The sequence below is a fragment of the Cetorhinus maximus genome, chromosome 16, assembly GCF_964194155.1.
Source record: "Cetorhinus maximus chromosome 16, sCetMax3.hap1.1, whole genome shotgun sequence".
Taxonomy (NCBI): Eukaryota; Metazoa; Chordata; class Chondrichthyes; order Lamniformes; family Cetorhinidae; genus Cetorhinus; species Cetorhinus maximus.
Window position 1 is genome coordinate 8329170 of NC_135894.1, and position 27101 is coordinate 8356270.

Here is a 27101-nt window from a genome sequence, read left to right on the forward strand (position 1 = left end):
TGTTAGTAGAATTTGCCTCTGGATCAGAAGGTTGTGGGTTCAAGTTCCACTCCAGAGATTCTCCAGTGCAGCACTGGAGGAATGCTGTGTTGTTAGAGGTGTTCTCTTTCAGATGCAACATTAACCAAGGCCTCGTCCACACTCTCAGATATATAAGGCTCCCATGGCACTATTTATCCCTCAATCAACATGAATAAAACAGATTATCTGGTCATTATCACCTACTGTTTGTGGGATCTTACTGTGTACAATTTGGCTGCCAGCTTCCTACTTGAAACAGTGACTACACTTCCAGAAGTACTTCATTGGCTGTAAATTGCTTTGGAACATCCTGAGGTTGTGAAGGGAGATTTATAAATGTAAGTCTTCCTTTTCTAATTTCCTAATTTAAACTTAAATTTCATAATATCTGAAATCTTTGCCAGTAAACAATTTGCTTGGATCAATTTTGACAAGACCTTTCAGTATCTTGGACACTCCAACCCGTTCTGCTCTTTATACCAAGGGGACCTTTTTGTCCAATATGTTACTTGATCCTGGTAATTTGCTAGTGTTCTCCTTGAATTGGCCTAAGCATTTTTTTTTCAATCTGTCCTTTGCTTCTCTCAGGAGACAACATGGCAATGGGATATTTCTGTACACTGTACATTCTATGTGATTCTATTTAAAAAGCAGCCTAAAGTGCAGCCTAAAATTTACAAGCAGATGTGCTTGGCTGATACAAAAACAGAATTACCTGGAAAAACTCAGCAGGTCTGGCAGCATCGGTGGAGAAGAAATCAGTTAACGTTTCGAGTCTTCATGACCCTTCGGCAGAACTCACCTTGGCTGATGGTAGTCCTAAATGGACTGGTTCAAGTTAGTAAGCAGCACAGTGCTCCACTGATCAGTTTTGGGACACGTTATTTTAACTTTAATACGAGCAGGTCTCCAGTGGCATTGACCCAGAATAAATTAGATCTGGTTTTGATATTTAGATGCTATGTCTCTGAACATTTAAAGCCATTGGGTCAAAAAAGAAGAGGTTGCTGGATAGTACACTCAATTCCAGACAGATGCAGTTTCCTGGCACGGAAGACATTTGGGTTTTGCTGCCATCACTGGATTCCCCTGGGTACAGGGCATCATCAATTGCACCCATGTGGTCAACAAGGCACCACCTAGTCAGATTCATCAACAGAAAGGGCTTCCACTCCCTCAACGTTCAGCTGGTCTGTGACTGCAACAAGAGCTTTCTGCATTTGGGCATTTGCTTTCCTCACAGCTACCATGACTTCTTCACCCACTGCCAGTCCAGCTCTTCATGCCAGCCCTCCCCAAACTCCATGGATTCACGCGAGCCCCAGATGGAAGCACAGAGGTTATACAACCTGCTCACTAAGGCCACCATTGAGCAGAGAATCGGGCTCCTTACGATGCAGTTCTGATGCCTGGATCAGTCAGGTGGAGCCCTCCAATACAATCCTGCAAGGATATCAGTCATTGTGGTGCTCTGCTGCACTGTCCATAACATGGCTCTCCACAGCGGTGTGGACCTTGAAGTGGGCAAGGCTCTGGAAACACACAGTTCGTCGGGGTAGGAGGGAAGAGGAAGCAGAGGCAGAGGGGAAGGCACCAAGGCTGCACAGTGAAGTGGACGGGCCCGACGTCGGGCTTGAGGATCTTGTCAGAATGCCATTAATATTAGCGATGATCTGATTGTTTTGACTGAGATCCTCAGCAACAGCGTGCTCTGAGAACACCTTCTGCTGAAGGTGCAGTTGGAACATGTAAATTCTTACCAAGTCCAGGATGCACATCTGCCCAGAGGTTTCACTATCACTGTTGATGAACCTTTGCTTCAGTAGCTCTTACTCTTTTCTTTCCTGCCATAAGGAAAAGGAAGCTTACACACCGGCTCACACATCCTGTGTCAATATTTCCAGTGTCCTTATAAAGGCAAACAGTGCACTGTTAGAGGTCAAAGACACCCCGGTGACCCATTCAGTGCCCTGTGCAATGCTGTGGCCTCCACTCTCAGTCATTCCTGCACGGTGCTCCTCTTGTGACCTCGGAGGGGGTAGAAGCAGCCTGCTCATTTGTCCCTACTTGCAGCTGATATGCATGTGGTCGTGCCAATGGAGGCATCCCCAAAGGTTGCTGCACCTGAATCATTGCAGGGCCACCGTCCAGCATTGGACCTTGCTGCACAAATTCTCCCTCTGTCAGAAGAGCCAAAGAGGCCAGAAATGATGATGGTGCCCCTGTAAGAGTGTCAGCCTCATCCTCCTCAGTGACATCCTCAGTCCTTGGCTGGTGCTCTGGATGGCTGGAGATGCAATTGGTATCCCTTTCAGATATCTCCGCACAACTAGTATCACACACCAGTCCATGCTATTGTGGCAGGCATCCTGCAAATGTCAGCGCACAGTTCCTGCATGAACTTCAAGTGCTGCATATGGCTCCCCATGAGATTGACCACTTTCTCAGTGGAAGAGCTCATGTGCTCCATGAGCGCATGAGCTGGATTAGCTCCTCCATTCTCAGCCAGGACCCCCACAGCCTCGGGGAACTCTAACATGTGGGAGCACATCTTGTCTAGGTAGGGGCTCCTTTCCAGTGACTCCTGAGGCCCTGTATCTGTGCCCAGCTGAGCATGGCTATGTCTGTCCTTCAGTCTCCGAGGGAAACTGCCCACAGCTATTCTGCCTCTGACACCTCCTCCAGCCTACTTGTGCTATGCTCTTCACCCGGTGTCACCCTGTCTAAATGCTTACCAGGACCAAGAGGAGAGTGTATCTGCACTAGTGAAAGTCGCACATGTCAGGTGTGACAGTAGTAAAAACAGAAAATGCGGGAAAAACTCAGGAGGTCAGACAGCATCTGCGGAGTGAGAAACAGAGTTAATCTTTCGAGTCCATGTGACTCTCCTTCAGAGCATCCGCATTTCTGGCATCTGCAGTATTTTGCTTTTATCAGGTGTGAGAGTGTGTCCTTGGCCTCATGCTGTTCTTCTGGGGCTGCAGAGGGAAAGGGTAAGTTTCCTTCGGTGGATGCCTGCATCTGCGGAAGACATAAGAGATCATAAGACTAGCCTTGGAGAGCAGAAGCCTCTGCAATGCTGTGGTTTCCCAATGCAGCTCAGTGTTTGGCATCCTGTTGGATGGGTGGAGTGCAAGGCTCCCTCTTAATGAGCACATTAAGTTCTCTAATCAACATCTTGGTTGTTGTGGAAAAGGACAAGGATGGGCCAGAATCAGAGTTCTAAATTGGGGGAAGGCCGATTTTAATAAGATCAGATATGATTTGGCCAGAGTGGACTGGGAGAAGCTACTTTTAGGTAAATCTGCGTCAGAGCAGTGGGACTCATTCAAGGAGGAAATAGGGAGAATATAGGGCCAGCATATTCCAGTAAAGACAAAGGGCGGGACCAACAAACCCAGGGAACCCTGGATGTCGAGGGATATACAGGATTGGGGATTAAGAGAAAAAGGGAGGCTTATGGCAGATACCGAGGGCTCAGAACAGCGGAAGCCCCAGAGGAGTATAGAATGTGCAGGGGGGAAACTTAAAAAGGAAATTAGGAGAGCAAAAAGGGGGTATGATAAAACATTGGCAGGTAAAATAAAGGAAAATCCAAAGTTATTTTACAAGTACATTAAGTGTAAGAGGATAACTAGGGGAAGAGTAGGGTCCATTAAGGACCATAGTGGTAATTTGTGTGTGGAGCCGGAAGACGTAGATAGGATTCTAAATGAATATTTTGTGTCGGTGTTCACATGTGAGAGGGACAACGTGGGTATGGAAATCAGGCAGAAGGACTGTGATATAATTAAAGAAATTAGCATAGAAAGGGAGGAGGTACTAAGTGGTCTGCCAGGCTTGAAAGTAGATAAATCTCCAGGCCCGGATGAAATGTATCCCAGGCTGTTGAGTGAGGCAAGGGAGGAGATAGCAGGGGCGCTGGCAATAATTTGCAATACCTCTCTGGCCACAGGAGAGGTGCCAGGGGACTGGAGGATAGCCAATGTGGTACCGTTATTCAAGAAGGGAGGAAGGGACAAACCAGGGAATTACAGGCCAGTCAGTCTAACCTCAGTGGTGGGGAAACTATTGGAAGCAATTCTGAGGGACAAAATTAATCTACACTTGGAGAGGCAGGGATTAATCAAGGACAGTCAACATGGTTTTGTTAAGGAGAGATCATGTCTGCCCAATTTGATTGAATTTTTCGAAGAGGTGACCAGGTGTGTAGATGAGGGCAATGCATTTGACGTAGTCTACTTGGACTTCAGCAAGGCTTTTGATAAGGTCCCACATGGAAGACTGATAACGAAGGTAAGAGCCCATGGGATCCAAGGCAATTTGGCAAAATTGGATCCAGAATTGGCTGAGTGGCAGGAAGCAGAGAGTGATGGTCAAGGGGTGTTTTTGTGACTGGATGCCTGTGTCCAGTGGGGTTCCACAAGGATCGGTGTTGGGCCCCTTGCTGTTTGTGGTATATATAAATGATTTCGACTTCAATGTAGGAGGGTTGATCAGTAAGTTTGTGGATGACACGAAAATTTGTGGGGTGGTAAATAATGAGGAGGATAGCCTTAGATTACAGGAGGATATAGACGGGCTTGTCAGATGGGCTGATCAGTGGCAAACGGAATTTAATCTGGATAAGTGTGAGGTGATGCACTTGGGCAGGACAAACGAGGCAGGGGAATACATGATGAATGGTAGGACCCTGGGAAGTACAGAGGATCAGAGGAACCTTGGTGTGCATGTCCACCGGTCCCTTAAGGTAGCGGGACAGGCAGATAAGGTGGTTAAGAAGGCATATGGCATACTTGCCTTTATTAGCTGAGGCATAGAATATAAGAGCAGGGAGGTTATGCTGGAGCTGTATAAAACACAGGTTAGGCCACAGCTAGAGGATTGCATGCAGTTCTGGAATCCGCATTATAGGAAGGATGTGATTGCACTAGAGAGAGTGCAAAGGAGATTTACCAGGATGTTGCCTGGGCTGGAGAGTTTTAGATATGAGGAGAGATTGGATTGACTGGGGTTATTTTCCTTGGAGCAGAGGAGATTGAGGGGGGACATGATTGAGGTGTATAAAATTATGAGGGGCATAGATAGGGTGGACAGGAAGGAACTTTCCCTTTGGTGGAGGGATCAATAACCAGGGGGCATAGATTTAAGGCAAGGGGCAGGAGGTTTAGAGGGGATGTGAGGAAGAATTTTTTCACCCAGAGGGTGGTGGGAATCTGGAACTCACTGCCTGAAAGGGTGGTAGAGGCAGAAACCCTCATAACATTTAAGAAGTATTTGGATGTGCACTTGTGATGCCATGGCATACAAGGCTATGGGCCTAGTGCTGGAAAATAGGATTAGAATAGTTAGGCACTTGTTTGACTGGCACAGACTCGATGGGCCTAAGGGCCTTTTTCTGTGCTGTAGACCTCTATGACTCGATGACTCTGAGTGTCCATCTCACCATGGACGACTTCCTCATGGTCTGCGATGCTGGCTGTTTCCATGGCTCCCTCAGACTGGGCCCTCTCCGGGCATTATGATCCCGATTCTACTACAAGGATAAACCAGAGTGTAATAAAGCACTGCTTTCACCCATGGCCAATGCCAGCTTTAGAAGCTGCATGTTTCAGTGATGAAAAGTCCTCAGCTGCACTTTGGCTATGAGCCATTCTGAGGGGTCAGTAAGTGCCCTGGGCAAACACTCCTCCCACATTCAGGAGCAGCATGCAGCCCAAGACTCTTCAGCTGGTGTGCTTCCTACCCAGGGGCATGTCCTGAGGGTTGGGACAGGATTGGGATAGTGTATCAGATCATTGAACTTCTTCAAAAACTGGATTCAACTTTTACGGCCCACACTTCATCTGCTGACTGTGGCACCTATGCACTGCTTAGTCTTGGCGGGTGACTTCCTCCTGCCACCCTCCAGGAAGTGGACCTCTTACGGACGTGAGGAGTGCCTCCATGTCCACATCAGAGAATCGGGGTACTGCCCTGCCATAGGTTCTCAGCCTCTGGATCTCCTGAGACATTACAAGTTACTCTCAATCTAATATCTTCTAAACTGGAACTGCAGCATCACACAGGAGAACAGTAATTGCTGCCATGATCTGTTTAAATCAGGCCTGTATTTGAGTAATCCGCCTACCTTATCACCCCATGGCCAAAACTTGGCTGCCAAACCTGTCTCCATGCCAATTAAGTGGGTGCGATCGAGAAACTCTGGGACGATTACTGCTTCTGCCTGGGGGCGGGTTTGGGTCCCAGAAATAATCCCGATTCCTGTTTCCCCTCTCCGCAGCAAAAATGGTGCCCTCTGTTTCACGTTTCTGCGATTTTCTGTACAATATTGAATTTGACACTAAATAACTTTTGTTAGTTTCTTTAGTCTACAAATAGAATTAAGCATAAAGTCGTCACCAACAATACAATTTGACATTTTTCCAATTTTGCTCACTGGTTTAGGATTTCGGAAAAATCAGCAACCGGGAGTTAGGAAACTGGTCTGTGCATTATAAACAGCCATTAGAACCATGACTACAGGTTATTAACCAAGCAAAACGTTTTGTTTTATGCTATCTTTGGAGAGGTGGAACTAATTATTGAGTTTCATTTTCATTCTTCTGATACAACTGAAACTTTATTTGACATGAAGTTTATTCTTGCTCCTGGATATAGCTGCTCCTAGATCTACAATAGGTAATACACTATACACATCCTACAAAAAACTTTTATTTGCTAATAGGATGAGGTAATGTTGAAGACATTGTTGTTATTCCAAGAATATTCTAGCAGTTTCTTTCGAAAGAAGATGGAAATTTACTGAGACAAATGTGGGACATCTTAACAACAAAAAAAAAATGGTAGGTGGTGTATCACTTCCACTTTTTTTACCATGTGTTATTCTTTGGCAGTTTGTAAGAAATCTGATCTATTTTATATTTTTTAAATATATCAAATGTAAGTGTTGGACTTGCAGGTGATGTTTTGTATCAGTGTTTTGAGCAGTGTTAAATTTAATTTTAAAGACAGTCTTTCAGCAATATGTTGTACAGTTCTTCAGTATAGCATTTCATCAGAACCTTATTTCTTCTTGCGAATATATATAAAAATGTAAGTTGTTCAATGCCGAACAGAAGCACAGTAAACAGGGGTCTTCTGAAGCGATGGTCACTTCCCTTCAGCACAGAGAACTTATGTTAAATGAATGTGTGCTGAATGTCTACTGCTAAGAATGTGGTTGAAATAGGCAACTCTAATTCCAACTGCTGCATTGCATTGGACAGGACTGTGCTATATTTGGTGTCCCTGTCACCTGGGTTAGGGGGAGGAAGTTCAGCTAAAGTTCTCAGTCCTGAATACTATCAGTGACCCCTGCTGGAAAATTGTGAGTGTGAAGGACAGGTGAAAGCATAGAGTCATAGAGGTCTACAGCACAGAAAAAGGCCCTTCGGCCCATCGAGTCTGCACTAGTCAAACAAGTGCCTAACTATTCTAATCCCATTTTCCAGCACTAGGCCCATAGCCTTGTATGCCATGGCATCGCAAGTGCACATCCAAATACTTCTTAAATGTTATGAGGGTTTCTGCCTCTACCACCCTTTCAGGCAGTGAGTTCCAGATTCCCACCACCCTCTGGGTGAAAAAATTCTTCCTCACATCCCCTCTAAACCTCCTGCCCCTTATCTTAAATCTATGCCCCCTGGTTATTGATCCCTCCACCAAGGGGAAAAGTTCCTTCCTGTCTACCTTATCTATGCCCCTCATAATTTTATACACCTCAATCATGTCCCCCCTCAATCTCCTCTGCTCCAAGGAAAATAACCCCAGTCAATCCAATCTCTCCTCATAACTAAAACTCTCCAGCCCAGGTAACATCTTGGTAAATCTCCTCTGCACTCTCTCTGGTGCAATCACAGGTTCAGGCCTAGCTGCAATGCCCCCAGGATTGACTGACGAGACAACATTCACTGCCTGGACTCATGTGATGCACTGTCACTCCAGCAAAGCACTGGAGGGCTGTGCCTCATTTTAAGTTAATGCTTTGAGAAAAGAGGCAAGTAACTTAGTTTTTTTCTAGAGCGAAAAGGAAATTTGCATATTCAAATTTATTTTCAATAAAACTTTTGAGCAAAGTGAGCAAGATTGTCCTAAAACTGTAATATCTATGATTTAAATGTAAGAGAATGATTTGCAATTTCAAAACTGTCTGGTATGTTGTGATGCAGTCAGTGAGAAACAATCATCTTGTGTATCCCATAATAACGTAAAATTTAGCCTGAAAATATTGGACACGCAGAGAAAGTAGTTCCAAGAATGGTCTATACGCATGTGTGTTCATGTGCGGTCACCATTCATTCACCATTGAGTTTTGTTGGGCCCTAGCAGCTATCTAATAATGGATGCTCAACAGACCAATGTGTATTATATTTTTATCATCATTATGAAACCTGAAGAGAAAATATCTCTATCCATGGTGCCATTAAATTGTAAACCCATTCTTGCTAAATGCGTTTAATATTTTGTTAGGCATGGTGCATAGAGGAAATCTTTCCCTATTGTGAAGAGGTCACTGCAAGTTTATCAAATGATAGTAACAGTTAGGGACTCATGGTATCAGGAGAACATTTCCTCTGGTCTATATGTGTTAGAGACATTGTAATCCTAATGGGAATATCTTCCATGTTTGCTGTTTCTCAGAAAATCAAAATACATTTGTGATTTTGCCAGAGGTAAAGATCAAATGAAATCTTCCTCACGGCTGGTTTATATTGTACGGTATAAATGAGGGGGGGAAATGGGTTACCAGATTGGAGTGCTAAAGCTGAAATATTGTTAACAGCTCATCTTGTGGTTTGTATAATCCCAAGAATTTGTTACATTCTTTGAGAATTGTTAATTTAATGTATAAGTAGCTGCTGCATTTTTTACTACAGCTGCTGTATCCAGTTGTTTCCCAATTCCAATGCATAATGGGAAGAGATATATCTTCATATATTACACTAGAGCAGAGCCACAATAGGGTCAATTGAGAAATAATTACATCTATTCTACAAAAGAGTAACAGTTGTATATATATTTGTATAAAGAATAATAAGGATGCACAAGGCTTAAGGTAATTCCAAGTTGGTACAATATTTACGCTTTATGTAAAATTAAACATAAGCCCCAGATTCAGAGTGTCAGTGTTGGGCCCATTTCCTTATTCTGGAGCTGAAACAGAGATCGGAAGCATTTGCAGTAATACAACCAGGTTCTGAAATGAATCTTTCATGAATGTAGAGGCAGCCTTTGTAATCGTGATACAATATATATTTTCTGCTCATCGAGGTGAGGGATGTTGCCACTGGGAAATGGAACAATTTCCAACATCGAGCAACAGCATCTCTGAATGAGATAGCCCACTTGGTGGCAGTTTTTCTCATTCTGGGCTGCTGTCCACTCAGAACCAGGCTAGGAACAGCCTTTTCACAGAAACAGACTATTGTTCCATCAAAATGAGTCGCTTTTGAAACCCAATCACGAGGATGAAAGGGCTGATTATCAACCTAATATAAAAGCAAAAATACTGCGGATGCTGGGGATCTGAAATATAAACAAGAAGTGCTGGAAAAACCCAGCAGGTCTTCTCTGGGGTTAAGAAGAGTCATACTGAACTCGAAATGTTAACTCTGATTCTCTCTCTCCAGGGATGATGACAGAACTTGCTTAGTTTTTCCAATACTTCTGTTTTCACTGCAGATTATCAACCACCTGCACCATCGCCTTGAAATACTTTAAAGGCTGAAAAGTTTAAGGGAATTGCCTGGTAGAGGTCTCCAGTGGTTATGATAAAGTATATTTTGGGTTGTTTATGAGATAGTAAAACAGGGCACAAATTTAAGATAATCATAAAGAATCGAAGGGGAAGTTACATTATTTATTTAGTGTACGTTTAGAATGTAAAATTCTATGCCACAAACAAGGAAATAGATACTTGCTTGGATTAGAAGTGTATTCTAGTTATGGAGAGCAGATTGTGTGGTTAGATTGGTGGCTTATTTGGAGAAACACCATTGCAGACTTGATGGGATAAATAGATCATTTCTGTGCTGTAAGCTTTGATACTAATGTCAGAACCACATTGACATCTCCAATTGTTTGTCAAATTTGTAATGACAGATAAAATACAGACAAGTGTAAGGTACTGCAAACAGGAATGGAAAATGGACAACATGTGCACCCCCATGAATGGTTTTGAGGAAAACGTTGAAAGGGACCAAGGAATATTAATGGACTTAACACTCAACACATTCAGCAAATACAAAGCAGCAGCCAACAAAGCCTACATAATAGTAAACTGTAGCCAAAATCATAGAATAAAAATTGAAGTCAAACTAGTGTTCTAATTCCATTACACTGTGATTCCTCCTCCTCCTTCAGGTACCAGGCCCCAAAAGGCAGTGGCAACCATGGACTTGTTCATAAGTATGCTTGGCAAAGTACTGCAGTGGTTTGCTGTTGCCTTCTGCAGTATGGTTGACCAGGAAACCCTCCTGCTCTTACCACCTGCCACCGGGCATATTGGCAGGAATTACAGGCTGGTAATCAACCTGGTTAGCCACATTATGAATGTACCTTCCATGGTCATCATGTCCAGAATGGGACTCAAACCCAAAGTTTCTGGCCCAGAGGTAGGGACACTACCACTGTACCACAAGCCCTCCCACATCACGATTACCTTTTGCAAATCTGTTAGTTGAGAAGCAAATAGACTCAGCCACTCTGAGAGATGCAAAGGAAAGCCAATGAGACTGATCCTTTGCATCAATGGTTCGAGTTATGATGAAAGCTGGGAGAATCATAGACTTTCAGACTGAAAAAATAGGCACCTGAGAGATAAGCCTAAGTAGTGAACGGAATGGTAAAGAAAAGAATATTAGCCCAGATTCTACTGTGGTAATGATGGAGAAAGTGAAAATGAAAGCAATTTTGGGACTCCACACATGCACAGAATACCAGGGAAATTAAGAAGTTTCTGTCAGTGAGTCTACGTTTCTCTGTAGGGTGTATGGTAAAGGTCCCCACAGACTGCTATCTCCATTACAATCATGAATTGATAAGAACTTCCTCTCTAATGCTATTCATCATACTGTAGAAACCCTTTTATTAAATGAGGTGTTTCTGGGTTTTAACAGCATCATAATTACTGCGAATCACACTCACTGGTCTTGACAATCTAATTTTATATTAATGCAATGTTTGACTTCAAATGTAAAATGTCACCAGAATAAAAAGTTACCAATATTTTTTTAAAACTTACTTCACTTTCAAAAAATATAAATTAAAAGTGAAGGGATCCAGTGGTTGTAATTGTTGGAAGCTAATCATCTCAGCCGTGGTACATGGCTGCAGGACTTCCTCAGAGTAGTATCTTAGGCCTAAACACCTTCAGCTGTTTCATCAATGACCTTCCCTTCAACGTAAGGTTAGAAGCATGGTTGGTCACTGATGAATTAACAAGTAATTAGTACCATTTGCAACTCCTCAGACATTTAAGTAGTCTGTGCTCGCGTGCAGAAAGACCCGGACACCACTTCGGTCTGGGCTGATAAGTGGCAAGCAACATTTTTGCCACAGAAGTGACAGACAATGACATATCCAACAAGAGTGAATCTAACCATCTGTCCTTGACATTCAATGGCATTACCATTGCTGAACCATCAACAACTGGGCATTACCATTCACCAGAAACTTAACTGGACCAGCCATATAAATTCTCTGGCTACAAGGGCAGGTCACACGCGTGAATTTTGTGGTGAGTAGCTCACCTCCTGACACCCCAAAGCCTGTCTACCATCTACAAGACACAAGTCAGGAGTGTGAGAAAATACTCTCCACTTGCCTGGATGAGTGCAGCTCTAACAACACTCAAGACGCTTGACACCGTCCAGGACAAAGCAGCCCATTTGATTGGCACCCCATCCATCTTAAACATTCTTAAACATGCAAGGTAGTGGCCGTGTGAGCCACATACAAGGATGCGCTACAACAACTCACCAAGTCTCCTTTTGACAGCACATAAGAACATAAGAAATAGGACCTGTCGAACCTGCTCTCCCATTCAATATGATCATGTCTGATCTTGGGCTTCAACTCCACTTTCCCGCCTGTTCTCCATATTCTTATATTTCCCTGAGATACCAAAAATCTGTCTAGCTCAGTTTTTAAGAGGGGAGGCAATGGTGCAGTGGGATTGTCGCTGGACTAGTAATCCAGAGGCCCAAGTTAATGCTTTGGTGGGGAATTCAGTAATGGTAATGCCATTGAATGTCAAAGGAAGATGGTTAGATTCTCTCTTGTTGGAGGTCTCGCACAAATAGTGCTTGCCACTTATCAGCTCAAGCCTGAATGTTGTCCAGATTTTGCTGCATGTAGGCATGGACTGATTCGATATCTGAGGAGTTGCAAATGTTACTGGACATTGCGCAATCATGAGCAAATTATTCCATTTCTGGCTTATTGTGGTGGGAAGGCCATTGATGAAGCAGCTGTAGATGGCTGGGTGTAGGACACTGCCCTGAGGAATTCCTGCAGCTATGTCCTGGGGCTGAGATGATTGACCTCCAACTATCACAACCATCTTTCTTTCTACTAGGTATGACACTAACCAGTGGAGAGTTTTCACCCAATCCCATTGACTAAACTTTTACTAGGGCTACTTGGTGCTACACTCAGTGAAATGCTGCTTTAGCAGTCACCCTCACTACCTCTGAAATTCAGCTGTTTTGTTTATGTTTGGACTAAGGCAGTAATGAGCTTGAGCTGAGATGCCAGGGTGGAACCCAAACTGAGCATCAGTGAGCAATTTGATGTTGAGTAAGTGCACTGTTGACTACACCTTCGAGCGCTTTGCTGATGGTCAAGAGTAGACTGATATGGCAGTAATTGGCCAGATTGGATTTTTCCTGCTTTTTTATGGGTACTTGGGCAACTTACTACATTGTTGGGTAAATGCCACGATTGCAGCTAGATTGGAACAGCTTGGCTAAGGGCAAGGCTAGTTCTGGAGCACAATCTTCAGAATTACGAATATACAAACATACAAATTCGGAGTAGGCCATTTGGCCCCTCAAGCCTGCTCTACCGTTCAATAAGATCATGACTGATCTGAGTGTGGCCTCAACACCACTTTCCTGCCTACCCTTGATACCCCTTGACTCTGTTGTTAAGAAGTCTACTTCTTCCTCAAAAATATTCGATGACCCTGCCTCTACCACTCTCTGCGGAAGAAAGTTCCACAGACTCATGACCCTCTGAGAGAAAAAAATTCTCCTCATCTTCATCTTAAATGGGAGACCCCTTACTTTTAAACTGTGTCCCCTAGTTCTGGTCTCTCCCACAAGGGGAAACATCCTCTCAGCATCCACTCTGTCAAGTCCCTTCAGGGTCAACAGGATCACCTCACATTCTTCTACACTCCAATGGATACAGGACCATCCTATCCAACCTTCTTCATAAGATAACTCTCTCATCCAAGGAATCAGTCGAGTGAACTTTCTCTGAACTGCTTCGAATTCAATAATGTCCTTTCTTAAATAAGGAGACCAAAACTGTACAGAGTACTCCATATTTGGTCTCACCAAGGCCCTGTACAACAGTAGCAAAACATCCCTACTTTTATATTCCATTCCCCTTGCAATTAATGACAACATTCCATTTGCCTTCCTAAACACTTGCTGTAGCTGCATCGATTTTTGTGATTCATGTACCAAGACACCCAGATGCCTCTGTACCTCAGGGTTCTGAAACCTCTTGCCATTTAGATAATATGCTAAACAAAAACAAAAATACCTGGAAAAACTCAGCAAGTCTGGCAGCATCTGTGGAGAGGAACACAGTTAACGTTTCGAGTCCGAAATAATATGCTACTTTTTTATTCTTCCTGCCAAAGTGGACAAGTTCAGATTTTTCCATGTTATATTCTATGTGCCAAACTTTTGCCCACTCACTTAACCTATCTATATCCCTTAACAGACTCCTTATTCCTCTTCACAACTTATTTTCCTACCTATCTTTGTGTCATCAGCAAATTTAGCAACTATACATTTGCAGCCTTCATCCAAATCATTGATATAGATTGTAAATAGTTAAGAATGCAGCACTGATCCCTATGGCACTCCATTTGTTACATATTGCCAACCAGAAAATGACCCATTTATGCCTACTCTATTATTGTTAGCTAACCAGTCGTATATCTCTGCTGATATGTAACCCCCTGTACTATGAGCTCTTATTTTGTGTGGGAATCTTTGATGTGGTACCTTGTCAAATGCCTCCTAAGTACAGCAAAACTACTGGTTCCCCTTCCTCCACATTGTTTGTTACTTCCTCAAAGAACTCTAATAAATTGGCCAAACATGATTCCCCTTTCACAAAATCATGTTAACTCTGCCAGATTGCATTGAGATGTTCCAAGTGCCATGCCTTCTTAATAATAAATTCCAGCAGTTTACACATAACAGATGTTAAACTAACTGTCAGTTTCCTGCTTTCTGTCTCCCTCCTTTCTTGAATAGAGGAGTTACATTTGTTATTTTCCAATCTGATTGGATCTTTACAGAATCTAGGGAATTTTGGAAAACCAAAACCTACTATCTCAGTAGCCACTTCTTTTAAGACCATAGAATGAAGCCCATCAGCACCTGGGAACTTGTCAGATTTTAGTTCTAACAATTTTCTCAGTACCCTTTCCCTGGTGATTGTAATTGTTTTAAGTTCCTCCCTCCCTTTCACCTCATGATTCACAATTATTTCTGGCATGTTATTTATATCCTTTACCAATGCAAAGTATCTGTTCAATTCATCCACCGCTTCATTATTTTACATTATTAATTCCCCAGACTCACTCTTTCGAGGACCAACGCTCACTTTAGAATCAGTTTCGGTAGAGATAAGAAATAATAATGGTAGGTAGTCACTTGTCACATGTACTTTATAGGCCCCTAACAATAACTACACTGTAGAGTGGGTATACAGGAAGAAATAATGGCTGTGGGATTACTTAGCTCTGTCCACATAGTGTGCTTCTTTCATTGTTTAGCATGCTGTAGTATTTATGGTTTTATTTAGTGTAATGTACCTTTAAGAATAATACTTGTTAAGGAAGACCACATGATCTGTAGTAACCAATAGGAGAGTAGTGCAGGCTACCTCAGCTGTCAGTGTAGAGATAGAGTTGGAGTTGAAAGCATGTTCTTTTTTCAAGCGAATAAGATTATGGGGGAAGAGAAGAGGCGAGCAATCCTCTTAAGTACTTGTAGGGACAAAACCTACAGTCTGATTTGAAGTTTGATGGCACCCAGTGCCCCAGATTCGAAAAATTTTGATGAATTGGTGCACCTTGTGAAGGGATATTTTCAACCAAAGCCCTCGGTCATGACGCAAAGGCTCAGGTTTAATTTGTGAAATAGAGCCCGGGTGAAACAATTACACGCTACGTGGCAAAGTTGAAGCAGCTAACGGAATGTTGTGAGTTCAGTACGACTCTAAATGACATGCTCAGAGATTGCTTAGTGTGTGGTGTGAAAGGGGACACTATTCAGAAAAGATCATTGTCCGAAGTGAATCTGGATTTCAAGAAGGTGCTAGAGATAGCGCTGGCCATGGAAAGCGCAGTAAGAGATTCAAAAGCAACAAAATGGCGCCGTCCTCCACACTGGGTGGAAAACCGCAGCTGAAAGTGACATGAAAAAGCAAGACTCTGCTGAGAAATGGGAAACAGTCCCCACTAGCTGAAGAATAGAGAAAAATAACTTAGCAGCGAAATCGAAGAATAATTTCAATAGAGATGGAAACAAACAGTCTTTTAGCAATTGGCAGTTTAAAAAAATCAAATGCTATTATTGTCACAGAAATTGACATATAATGAGGCAGTGAAAGGAAAGATTCAAGCAGGCTTATAAGAAGAAGCCCAATGAAACCTACAATGTAGAAGAGCTTGAAACAACAAATTCAGACATTTACTCATTGTTTAATCTAAAAGTTGGAAAGACAGAACCAATATATGTCACAGTGAAAGTAAACTGTTAGAGGAAGTGGACACGGGAGCTTCCACTACAGTAATTGGGAAACATACCTTCAGATATCTGAATAATGGTGAACACCAATTAAGTTTCGAACAAACAGATACCAAGCTAAAAACATGTGCAGGTGAAGACATTCAAGTAAAAGGCATAAGCAGAGTAACTGTCCATTATGGAAGCCAATTGGCAAAGCTACTGGTGATGGTGGTAGCAGGTGAAGGGCCAAGCCTCCTGGGGCAAAATTGGTTAAAGGAGATTAAGTTAGAATGGGCTGAAAATTTCCAGTTGAGAGCAAGTGGACTACCAGAGCTACTTAGAAAGTACACCACCATCTTCAGGGACGAACTGGGGAAAATCCAGAACCTGCAGGCCAAGATTCACCTGGATCTGGGAGCAACTGCTCACTTCATGAAGATGAGACCGGTGTCATATGCCCCGTGAGAAAAAATCAACATTGAACTGAACAGACTAGAGAAACTGGGCATTATACAACCTGTTCAGTTCTCAGGATGGGCAGCTCCCATAGTCCCCATCCTTAAACCCGACCAAAGCGTCCAAATTTGTGGAGTCTACAAACTGATGGTTAACAAAGTAGCCAAACTAGACAGGCACCCCATTCCAAAAATTGAAAAATTACCTGAATGCCAAGCTGGCAAGAGGAATCACCTACAGAAAGCTTAACATGAGTCATGCTTATCAACAACTAGAGTTATATAATGCCTCCCAAGAATTTGTCATAATTAATACCTACAAAGGGTTGTACCATATACACAATTGCCTTTCAGTGTCTCCTCAGCTTGTGCCATCTTTCAGAGAACAATGGAAAGCTTACTGCAGGGGCTGCCCCAGGTTGTAGTCTATTTAGACGATGCATTGGTGACGGGATTCACTGAAAAAGAGCATTTGGCAAACTTAGAAGAAGCCTGAAAACATTTCTTGCAAGCTGGAGTGCGTCTGAAAAAAGAAAAGTGCGTGTTCCAAGTGAGGGAAGTAATCTATTTGGTTCACCGGGTGGATTCACAGGGCCTCCATCTGGTTGAGCAAAAAATGAGAGTCATAAGACAGGCACCTGTCTCAGAGCTCAAATCATTCCTAGGAATGATCAGCTATTATGGGTGGTTCTTACCCAATCTGTCTACAGTGCAGCCCCCTGCATTCTCTACTCAAAAAGAACCAATGTTGGTCTTGGGAGGCATCCCAGAAAGAAGCTTTCATAAAGGGGAAACAATTGCTGCACTCGTCCAATCTATTAGTGCATTATGGCCAGACGATAGTGCTGACATGTGACGCATCTCCCTATGGAGCGGGAGCAGTGCTCTCTCATCGGATGGACGACGGCACAGAACGGCCAATAGGTTATGCACCAAGGACGCTCACCACAGCAGAAAATGGATACTCACAGGTAGAAAAAGGCCTGTCCATCATCTTTGATGTCAAGAAATTTCACCAGTAGGTACACGGCCATCATTTCATAATCGTTTCAGACCACAAACCATTGCTAGGATTGTTTAGTGAGGACAAGGCTACACCACCCATCGCCTCAGCAAGAGTACAACGATGGGCTTTAATTCTGGCAACATACGAATACTTTCATACATAGACCTGGCAATCAAATCGCCGATGCCCTTAGTCATTTGCCTTTACAAGAAATTGATAAGCACGTCCCAGTTCAACAGGAACCTGTTTTACTGCTAAATTTCTTAGATTCCTCACCAGCATGTGCTCCACAGATCAGAGACTAGACAAGTCGATACTCAGACCGATCTCAGGTATGAGAACAAATGCTGCATGAATCTGATGAAATGAAATCGTGCATCAACAGGAGACATGAAATAACCAGCCAGGAGGGCATCTTATTATGAGGAGCATGAGTGATAGTTCCTCCAAAGGGAAGGGAACCACTTTTACTTGAACTACACATTGTGCATCCAGGAATTTCCCCAATGAAAACCACAGCACGCAGCTATCTCTTGTGGCCTGGGATGGATGGTGAAATAAATAGAGAGTTTAGTAAAGCACTGTGTGCAATGTCAGCAACTACAAAAGTTGCCAGCGACAGCTCTGTAACACCCATGGGAGCGGCCAAGTAGACCCTGGGTGCGGTTACACATTGACTATGTTGGACCTTTCCTGGGAACGACGTTTCTGCTCATTGTTGATGCCCATTCAAAATGGTTGAATGTATATGAGGTGAAGTCACCAATGTCGGCTGCTACAATTGAGAAACTATGTCAGAGTTTTGGCATTCACGGACTATTAGAAGTAGTGATTTATGATAATGGCACGGCATTTATGAATGCTGAGTTTCAACGGTTTATCAGCCTCAATGGTATCACTCATGTGAAAACTGCACCGTTCCACCCTTTCAAAGGGCGGTTCAAAGGTTCAAGACAGGCATAAAAAAGCTAACTGCCAATTCCTTGGCAACCAAGCTAGCACACTCTCTTTATCATTACAGGACTACCCCTCACACAGCAACAGGTGTCACACCTGTAGAGTTATTGTTGAAACACCGTCTCAGGATGAGATTGAGCTTAATGATGCCGCATTTAGAGGGGAAGGTGGAAAGGAGTCAGGGAAGCCAGAAAACTAGACATGACTAGCATAGTCGTGAGAGGAAATTCAGGTCTATGTTTCCTGTTAAGGATATTCAACCCAGGACTGACATGTCTGATGTTCCTGTGAGAGTTGAGGATACAGAACTGTAAGTGCCCACCGAAGCACCTGATGTTCAGGAAACTCCGGAAAAGGAGATTCCTGACAAAGAATCTGAAGTTGTGGAGCTGCAACATTCCACATGTACCAGGAAACCACCTGAAAGACTGAACACGTAAATTCCTTACCCTGTGTAAATATTATGTTATCTTGAAAAATATGTACTTGTAAATATATGTATAGTCAAGTTAAAAGAGGAGGAACGTAGCAGTGATGGTTTTATTTAGTGTAATGTACCTTTAAGAATAATACGTGTTAAGGAAGATCACATGATCTGTAGTAACCAACAGGAGAGTAGGCTACCTCCAGCTGTCAGTATAGAGTTGGAGTTGAAAACACACATGTAGCTGCTGCGAGTATACTGTAAATAAACTTAATGTTTCCACCTAAGAAGTGCCTGCTGATCAACTCTATCAACAATAGTAGCAACTCGGCCACCCTTTCACTGCATGCGTATAGTCCGGTGTTGTAGCTTCACCAGGTTAGCACCTCATTTTTAGGTAAGCCTGGTATTATTTCTGGCATGCTCTCCTACACTCATCAGTAAATCAAGGTCGTCCCTGGCTTGATGGTAACAGGGGATATGCCAGGCCATGAAGTTACAGATTGTGGTTGAATACAACTGTGCTGCTGCTGTTGGCCCAAAACATTTCATGGGTGCCCAGCTTTGAGCTGCTACATCTGTTCTGAGTCTAACCCATTTAGTATGTTGTTAGTGTCACACAACACAGTGAAGGGTGTTCTTGGTTTGAAGATAGGACTTTGGCTCCACAAGGACTATGCAATGCTCACTCCTATTTATACTGTCATGGACAGATGCTTCAGGGACAGATAGGTTCGTGAGGACTAGGTCAAGTAAGATTTTCCCTCATGTCGTTCACTCACGCCTTGCCCTAGGCCCAGTCTGGCAAATATGTCCTTCAGGACCCAGCCGACGCAGTCATTAGTTGTGGCCCCAAGGCCTCTCTTGGTGGACATTGAAGTACCCCACCCGGAGTACATTCTGTGCCCTTGCTATCCTCAGTGTTTCTTTCAAGTGGTGTTCAACATGGAGGAGCACTGATTCACCTGCTGAGAGAGGGCAGTAGGTGGTAATCAGCAGGAGGTTTTCTTGCCCATGTTTGACCTGAGACCATGAGATACCATGGAATCTGGAGTCAATGTTGAAGACTCTCAGGGCCAATCCTGCCTAACTTTATACCACTGTCTGCCGCCACCCCAGGGATAGTGACATTGGCTTAAGATATGATTCGGTGTGGATGACCATGTCAGACTATTGCTGACTAGTCTCGTGGGTCAGCTCTCCCAATTTTGGCATAAGTCCCCAGATGTTATCAGAAGGACTTTGCAGGATGGACTGGGCATCTTTCTTGTTTCTTTCTTGTTTCCGGTGCCTAGGTCAATGCGGGGTGATCCATTCAGTTTAATTTTTTACTAATCTTTTCTGAGGCAATATAACTAAGTGGCTTGCTAGGCCATTTCAGAGGTCAGTTAAGAGTCAACCGTGTTGTTGTGGATCTGAAGTCACTTGCAGTCCAGACCGAGTCAAGACAGCAGATTTCGTTCCTGAAGAGCATTTGTAAAGCAGATGGGCAATGTGGCAGTTTCATGGTCATTATTAATGAGATTAGCATTTTATTCCAGATCTATCGATCAATTGAATTTAAATTCTCCCAGTTTCCATGATTTGAACTCTCCAGAGCATTAGTCTGGGCCTCTGGATTGCTAGTGCAGTAGTGTTACCACAATGCTACCAACCCCATAACCACTCCACATACTCCACAGTATCAGTAGATTGGGGGCGGTGTCATTGGGGGCCCCTGGATTGGGGGATGGGGAGGGAGGCGGGGATAGTGAGGGATCTTATAGAATGGTATTGAAGTAAATCTGAAACAATACTTCCAGATTTGTCTGACAGCTGGTCAAGGGGGCACAAGTTCAGAGTCGTGACAGAGTTCAGGAAGAATTTCTTCACCTTGAGGATGATGGAATGACTGATGGAAGAGTGTTTATGACTGATGGTTGAAAGAGTGTGAAGAGATCAGGAACTGTCTTTATGGGGAACAATAGAGTGTATTCTGGAAGAATGTTGTCAAATGGACTAAAAGGCTTTCTCTTCATTTGTTGAATTGAAATTTCAAAAGATCCTCTGCAAAGCAGTTATGTCCTTCACATTGAGCAAGACACTTTTTTTTTATGTTCCAGTCTTGCTCAGCTGGAGCAATCTCAACTTTGATTGAATTCAAGCCTCATTCAAAGGTGTCAGCACCTCAGCCAAACTGACACTTAGGCCTGAGTTTTGTGCTTGTCGGGTGTGCGCGATTGGCGGGATTGGGAGCAGACGTAAAACCGTCCTCCAACCGTGATTGGCCCTCCACCCCGGCCAATTAACAGCCAGCCAGTGTGAAACACGCCATGAGAAAGGCTCAGCACTGCCGGTGGGGGCAGGAAGAGGGCGGGCGCCGACATCACTGCGGGTGCTGCTGAGCATTTCCAGTGAGCTCCATGAAGGCAGACAGATGCCTCAGGGAGCTGCAGACCTCCAAATAATAAAGTAAAGCACAAAAATGCTGTAAAAAATGTCCATGCAGCACGATCAAGCACCTGAAAGCATATTTCATTAAAAAACAGTCCCCAGATATTTCTTTTTACTTTGAATCCTAATGGAGATTTCATCCCACCCTTGGATAATGTTTCATCAAAAATGTAAAGTCTGCCTGGCCGATTGGCCCGCCTGTGATCGCTTACAATCCAGCTGTTAATGAACTTAATTGCCCGCTTGATAGTCAGTGGGCACTCTTCCGACTTGTGCACGTGCCCACTAAGCAAATATCGCGCCAGTGTGCAATGACGTTGGGACGCTCACTCGATGTCATCTTGTGCCATTTTACACCCGTTCAGGTCGGGCGCGTGCCCGCCCACAGGACATAAATTTCTGGCCTGAGTGTAGCACTCACACACAACTGTCAGTGACAGATATCCCACCTAGCAATAAATAGGTTAGGATATTCTTTTTGAAGAAGTTCACTTACACTACATTATAGCATTAAAACATTTTGGCCAAGGAAAGACCCATTGGTGCTCTACCTTGCCTTCCAAACGACTCCCCAATATCTTTTACTAGATTCTAGAATGAATATCCATGTACGCCATTTCTTAATAGAAATTTATCCCCTTTTTTTTAAAAAAAGGAATCTTCTGTGGCATCATTGCACCCTACCAGACTTGCTAGTGACCTATTCCACAATTCTATCATATCCTTTTCTTTTAACATCTTTAAGCTTTGACTCCTCATCATTGACACTTAAAATATAGAATTACGGTGGTGAGTGGTGTTAAGGATGCCCTCCAGTTGCTCCAAACAGCCCTCCAGTACAAGTATTGCAGGTTGGTATCCAGTGCCAATAGTGCCTCATGCTGCTATTAGCATAAAATGCAAAACCAGTACAGCTTCTGAAACAACAGCAGGTCTGACAGCATCTGTAGAGAGGAACACAGTTAACGTTTCGAGTCTGAATGACTCTTCATCAGAACTCAGCTTCTGGTGCTGCATGTGAGAAAATGCCATTTGTAGTGCAACCAATCAAAAACTCTTTGGAATTCGCCACTGCCATTAGGTTGTGCCTCTTTACAGTTAATTACCTCTGTAGTTAATTTATCCGACTGATTATTTGACTGTCCTAATGTAAATAAACTAATTATTTGTGAGACTGAACGGGTATGGACAGAGTAAACAGGGAAAAAACTGTTCCCACTCACAACAGGATCGAGGAGAGGGCACAGATTTAAAATAATTAACAAAATAAGCAAAAGTGATATGAGAAAATACTTTTTCACGCAGCGAGTGTTTAGGGTCTGGGAAACAATGCCTGAGAGTGTGGTGGAGGCAGGTTCAATTGAGGCATTCTAAAGAAAATTGGATTATTATCTGAAAAGGAAGAATGTGCAGGATGGAAAATGATGGGGGAATGGCACTAGGTAAGTTGCTCATTCGTAGAGCCAATGCTGACATGATGGGCCGAATGACCTCCTTCTGCACTGTCATAATTCTGTGATTCTGTGGGGGAGGGGGAGTTTACCGCAGCTCGCATCTAGTCAAAACCATCCTTTCCTTTAGCCTGAAATTTTACACAAATTCGAAAGTTGCTTAACTCACTGTCGTCTTTCTATTCTAGGCCGTCCTGAAGAGTGCATCTATTCTGCTGCTCCACCTCCTCTTTCTATTTACCTCAGTTTCAACATCAGCTGCAACCAGATGGTATCCAAGAAGTCTTCCATGTGATGTGACGAAGAATAACACTGCTGTGCTTGTGGACTGCAGTGAACGTGAACTGACTCAGGTGCCAACTGGCTTTCCTGCCAACGCCACCAACATCAGCCTAACTATCAATCACATCCCAGACGTTCACAGCCACTCATTTTCTGGGCTCAGTAACCTCACTGAGATAGACCTGCGGTGTAACTGCATGCCTGTCAGACTGGGCCCCAAGGACAGAGTGTGCACCAGGCCCCTGAGGGTCCAACAAGAGGCCTTCTCCTCCTTGCCAGCCTTGCGAGCACTGTACTTAGATGGGAACCAGCTGAAGGAGATCCCACAAGGCCTGCCCCACGCTCTCACTGTGCTGAGCCTGGAAGCCAACAGCATCTTCGCCCTCACCAAAGCCAATCTGTCGGCGATGACAAACCTGGAGGCCATCTACCTGGGCCAGAACTGCTACTATCGCAACCCCTGCAACACCTCCTACCAGATTGAGCAGGACACTTTCTACAACCTGGGCCGCCTCAGCATCCTGTCACTCAAAGATAACAACCTGACTCACGTTCCTGGGAAACTGCCGCCCAACTTAATGCAGCTTTTGCTCTACAATAACGTGATCAAGCGAATCGGTAAGGATGACTTTGCCGAGCTGCCCAAGCTGGAGATCCTGGACCTGAGTGGGAATTGCCCCCGCTGTTACAATGCCCCGTACACTTGCCAACCCTGCCCATCCCCGGGTTACATCCAGATCCACTCCGATGCCTTTCTAACACTAAACAAGTTGGAGGTCCTGCGCCTCCAGAGTACCTCTCTCAAAGCAGTGCCCAGCTCATGGTTCAGGGGTACTTCCAACCTGAAAGTACTGGATCTCTCCCAGAATTTCTTACTGAATGAAATAGCCACAGCCACTTTTTTAAGCTATCTGACCAAGCTAGTGGAGATAGACCTGTCTTTTAACTATGAACTCAAATTGTACGCCAAGTATCTGAATCTGTCCAAGAACTTTTCCAAGTTGGAGTCTCTCCAAAGTTTAAGAATCAGAGGCTATGTTTTCAAAGATCTGGAGAAGCAGAACCTGGACCCGCTGCTGGAGCTCAGGAACCTCCGACTTCTGGACCTTGGCACCAACTTCATCAAAGTGGCCAACCTGCAGCTCCTCGCCAAGTTTCAGGGTCTGGAAATGATCAACCTCTCCGAGAATAAAATCTCCCCTTCTTCCTCGGACTCGTTGAGCAGCTGGTGCGGGGCCAACGCTCACTCCCGGGGCGACAGTGCCTTTTATGGGTCGTCGGAGCAGATCCATTACTTCCGTTACGACGATTTCGGCCGGAGCTGCAAATCCAACGTCAGGGGGTATTACTCCATGGTCCCCATCCACAAAACCGAGTGCAGCCGTTACGGCTCCACCTTGGACCTGAGCAGGAACAATATCTTTTTCATAAGCCCCACACAGTTCACAAACCTCTCCTTCCTGAGGTGCCTGAATCTGTCTGGGAATGCTCTCAGCCAGACCCTCAATGGCAGTGAATTCCAGCACCTGCCCTACCTCCAGTACCTGGATCTGTCAAATAATCGCATCGACTTGCTGTACGAGTCTGCTTTCCAGGAACTGAGGGAACTGCAGGTCCTGGACCTCAGTCACAATAACCACTACTTTGAAATGGAAGGTGTGACTCACAGTTTAGATTTCATCCAGAATCTGACAGCCCTGTCCAAGCTGAGGATGAATGAGAATGCCATTCACTCCTCAGCAGACAATATACTCAAGAGCAAGTCCCTCAATGTCTTGGAGTTCCGAGGAAACCGCCTGGATTACATGTGGAGGGACGGCTATGAGAAATACATCCAGTTCTTCAAAGACCTGGACAACCTGACCCGCCTGGACCTCTCGGCCAACCGCCTCAGCTTTATCCCCCACGGGGTCTTTCAGCACCTCCCCCCGAATCTCAAAGAGCTGCTGCTGGCCGAGAACCAGCTCAAGAGCTTCAACTGGGGGTTGCTTCACCTGCTGGCCTCGGTGGAGCTGCTGGACCTCAGCAGCAACGAGCTGAGCACCGTGCCCAGGGTGCTGGCCAACTGCACCCGCACCCTGGGTACCTTCATCCTCACCCGCAACAAGATCGCCCAGCTCAGCAAGCACTTCCTGCAGGGTGCCACCTTCCTGCGTTACCTGGACCTCAGCTACAACCGCCTGAGGATCATCGAGCCCTCCAGCTTCCCGGAGAGTGCCCTGCACCGCCTGGAGGTGCTGCTCTTAAGCGGCAACCACTTCCTCTGCACCTGCGACGCCGTCTGGTTCGTCTGGTGGATTAACCGGACCTCGGTCAACATCCCCCGGCTGGCGACAGATGTCACCTGCGCCTCCCCCCGAGCCCACCGCGGCCAGAGTGTCATCTTGTTAGACCTGCACTCCTGTGAGCTGGACTCCCTGGGGGTCTCTCTGCACATTGCCACTGCCAGCCTCATCCTGTCGCTGCTGCTCGTCTCCATCAGCCGCCACCTCTTCTCCTGGGACGTCAGGTACAGTTATCACTTCTGCATCGCCAAGTTCAAGGGCTACCGGCCACTACCCGCCGATAAAACCGCCTATGGTGCCTTCGTGGCCTATGACACCAAAGACACATGGGTGGCAGACTGGATCCTGAAGGAGCTGATAACCAACCTGGAGGAGAGAGGCGAGAGGCGATTCTGCCTGTGCTTGGAAGAGAGGGACTGGGTGCCAGGCCAACTGGTGATGGATAACCTCTCGCAGAGCATCCACCGGAGCAGGAAGACTATTTTTGTCCTCACCAATTTCTATGTCACCACGGGGAAGTTTCGAACTGCTTTCTACATGGCGCACCAGCGCTTACTGGATGAGAAGATTGATGTGATCGTGCTGATTTTCCTGGAGAAAGTTTGGCAGCGCTCCAGGTACCTCAGGCTTAAGAAGAGACTGTGCCGAAACTCGGTCCTGGAGTGGCCCAGTAACCCCCGGGCTCAACCCCTCTTCTGGCAGCGCCTGCGAAATGCATTAGCGACAGACGGTCGCACACAGCATGGGAAATTCTTCAACGAAATTATATAGTCGGCTGCTTTGGGGGAATGTGCCAGAACCTGTCTGCTTTAGATTAGTGCCAACTTATCGTCGATCAAAAGATTTTTAACAAACCTAAAATGTCCAAAGTTCCACTTGATAAACTCTCACTATATTTAAAATGATTATCATAATAAAACCCACAGAGTAAATACATGGAAGGTTGTGTCTTTGCCTTACCCTGCCTGGTTATTAGTTAGCTTGTACACATTAATTACCACCAATGTTTATAGTTCAGCTGTTACTGCCAAAACAGCGATTCATAGAAGAACAAACCAATAGGAAGGAATTTTAAGTCAGTGTCGTTGGTTCAAATATTCAATGATCTAAGCCACAAGACTATTTGGTACAAAAGATGCAAATCCCCAGGTTTATGTCATCACTGTTAACTATCCCCTGTTTATATTCAGCTTGAATTTTTAATCACAGGAATTGTAACTACCCAATAACAAAATATTCACAGCTACATTGGATAATTGTAGAATGATATCATTAAATGTTGTTTCACCAAGCTTTGTGCCATATTAGTAAATAAAATTATTGATATGTGATTGATGGAAAGTTAAGTTGTGCAATACAATATCATGTTATTTGCTATCTTAAATAACACTGATAATTATGACCCACTAATAGCCATGACACTTGTTACTCCAGTATTATAATTACATCTAGGACCACAGATACTTGATTCAGACAAAGTCACTTTAGTTACAGACTAAGAGTGTTTTGGGCCACACTTTTGCCAGTGTTCAACATACACAGAGTCAGACTGAAGAGATCTCATTCTGGATTACTTACAGACAAAATGTTTCATTCTAAGTATATTGTTAAATTAAGCAATGTCACAGCTTTCTAAGGTACAGATGTATTAACACAAGTGAAACCTTTGTGTATTTCTTAATTGAGTCTTCCAGTGGGCAACTCCCTGACAACTGGTTCTTTTTTGAACAGCAGCTTATTTCATTCCAGCTACTGTCTCATTTGG

At 44.3% G+C, this 27101-nt stretch overlaps 1 protein-coding gene across 1 annotated transcript; it reads left to right on the top strand.

Moving 5' to 3' along the window:
* The first annotated feature begins 6629 nt into the window (after window positions 1-6629).
* On the top strand, window positions 6630-26669 carry LOC144691334 (toll-like receptor 7). Its single transcript, XM_078559338.1, has 2 exons — window positions 6630-6866; window positions 22958-26669. The coding sequence occupies exons 1-2, from the start codon at window positions 6864-6866 to the stop codon at window positions 26105-26107; spliced, it is 3153 nt and encodes a 1050-aa protein (XP_078415464.1). The 5' UTR covers window positions 6630-6863; the 3' UTR covers window positions 26108-26669.
* The last annotated feature ends 432 nt before the right edge of the window (window positions 26670-27101 follow it).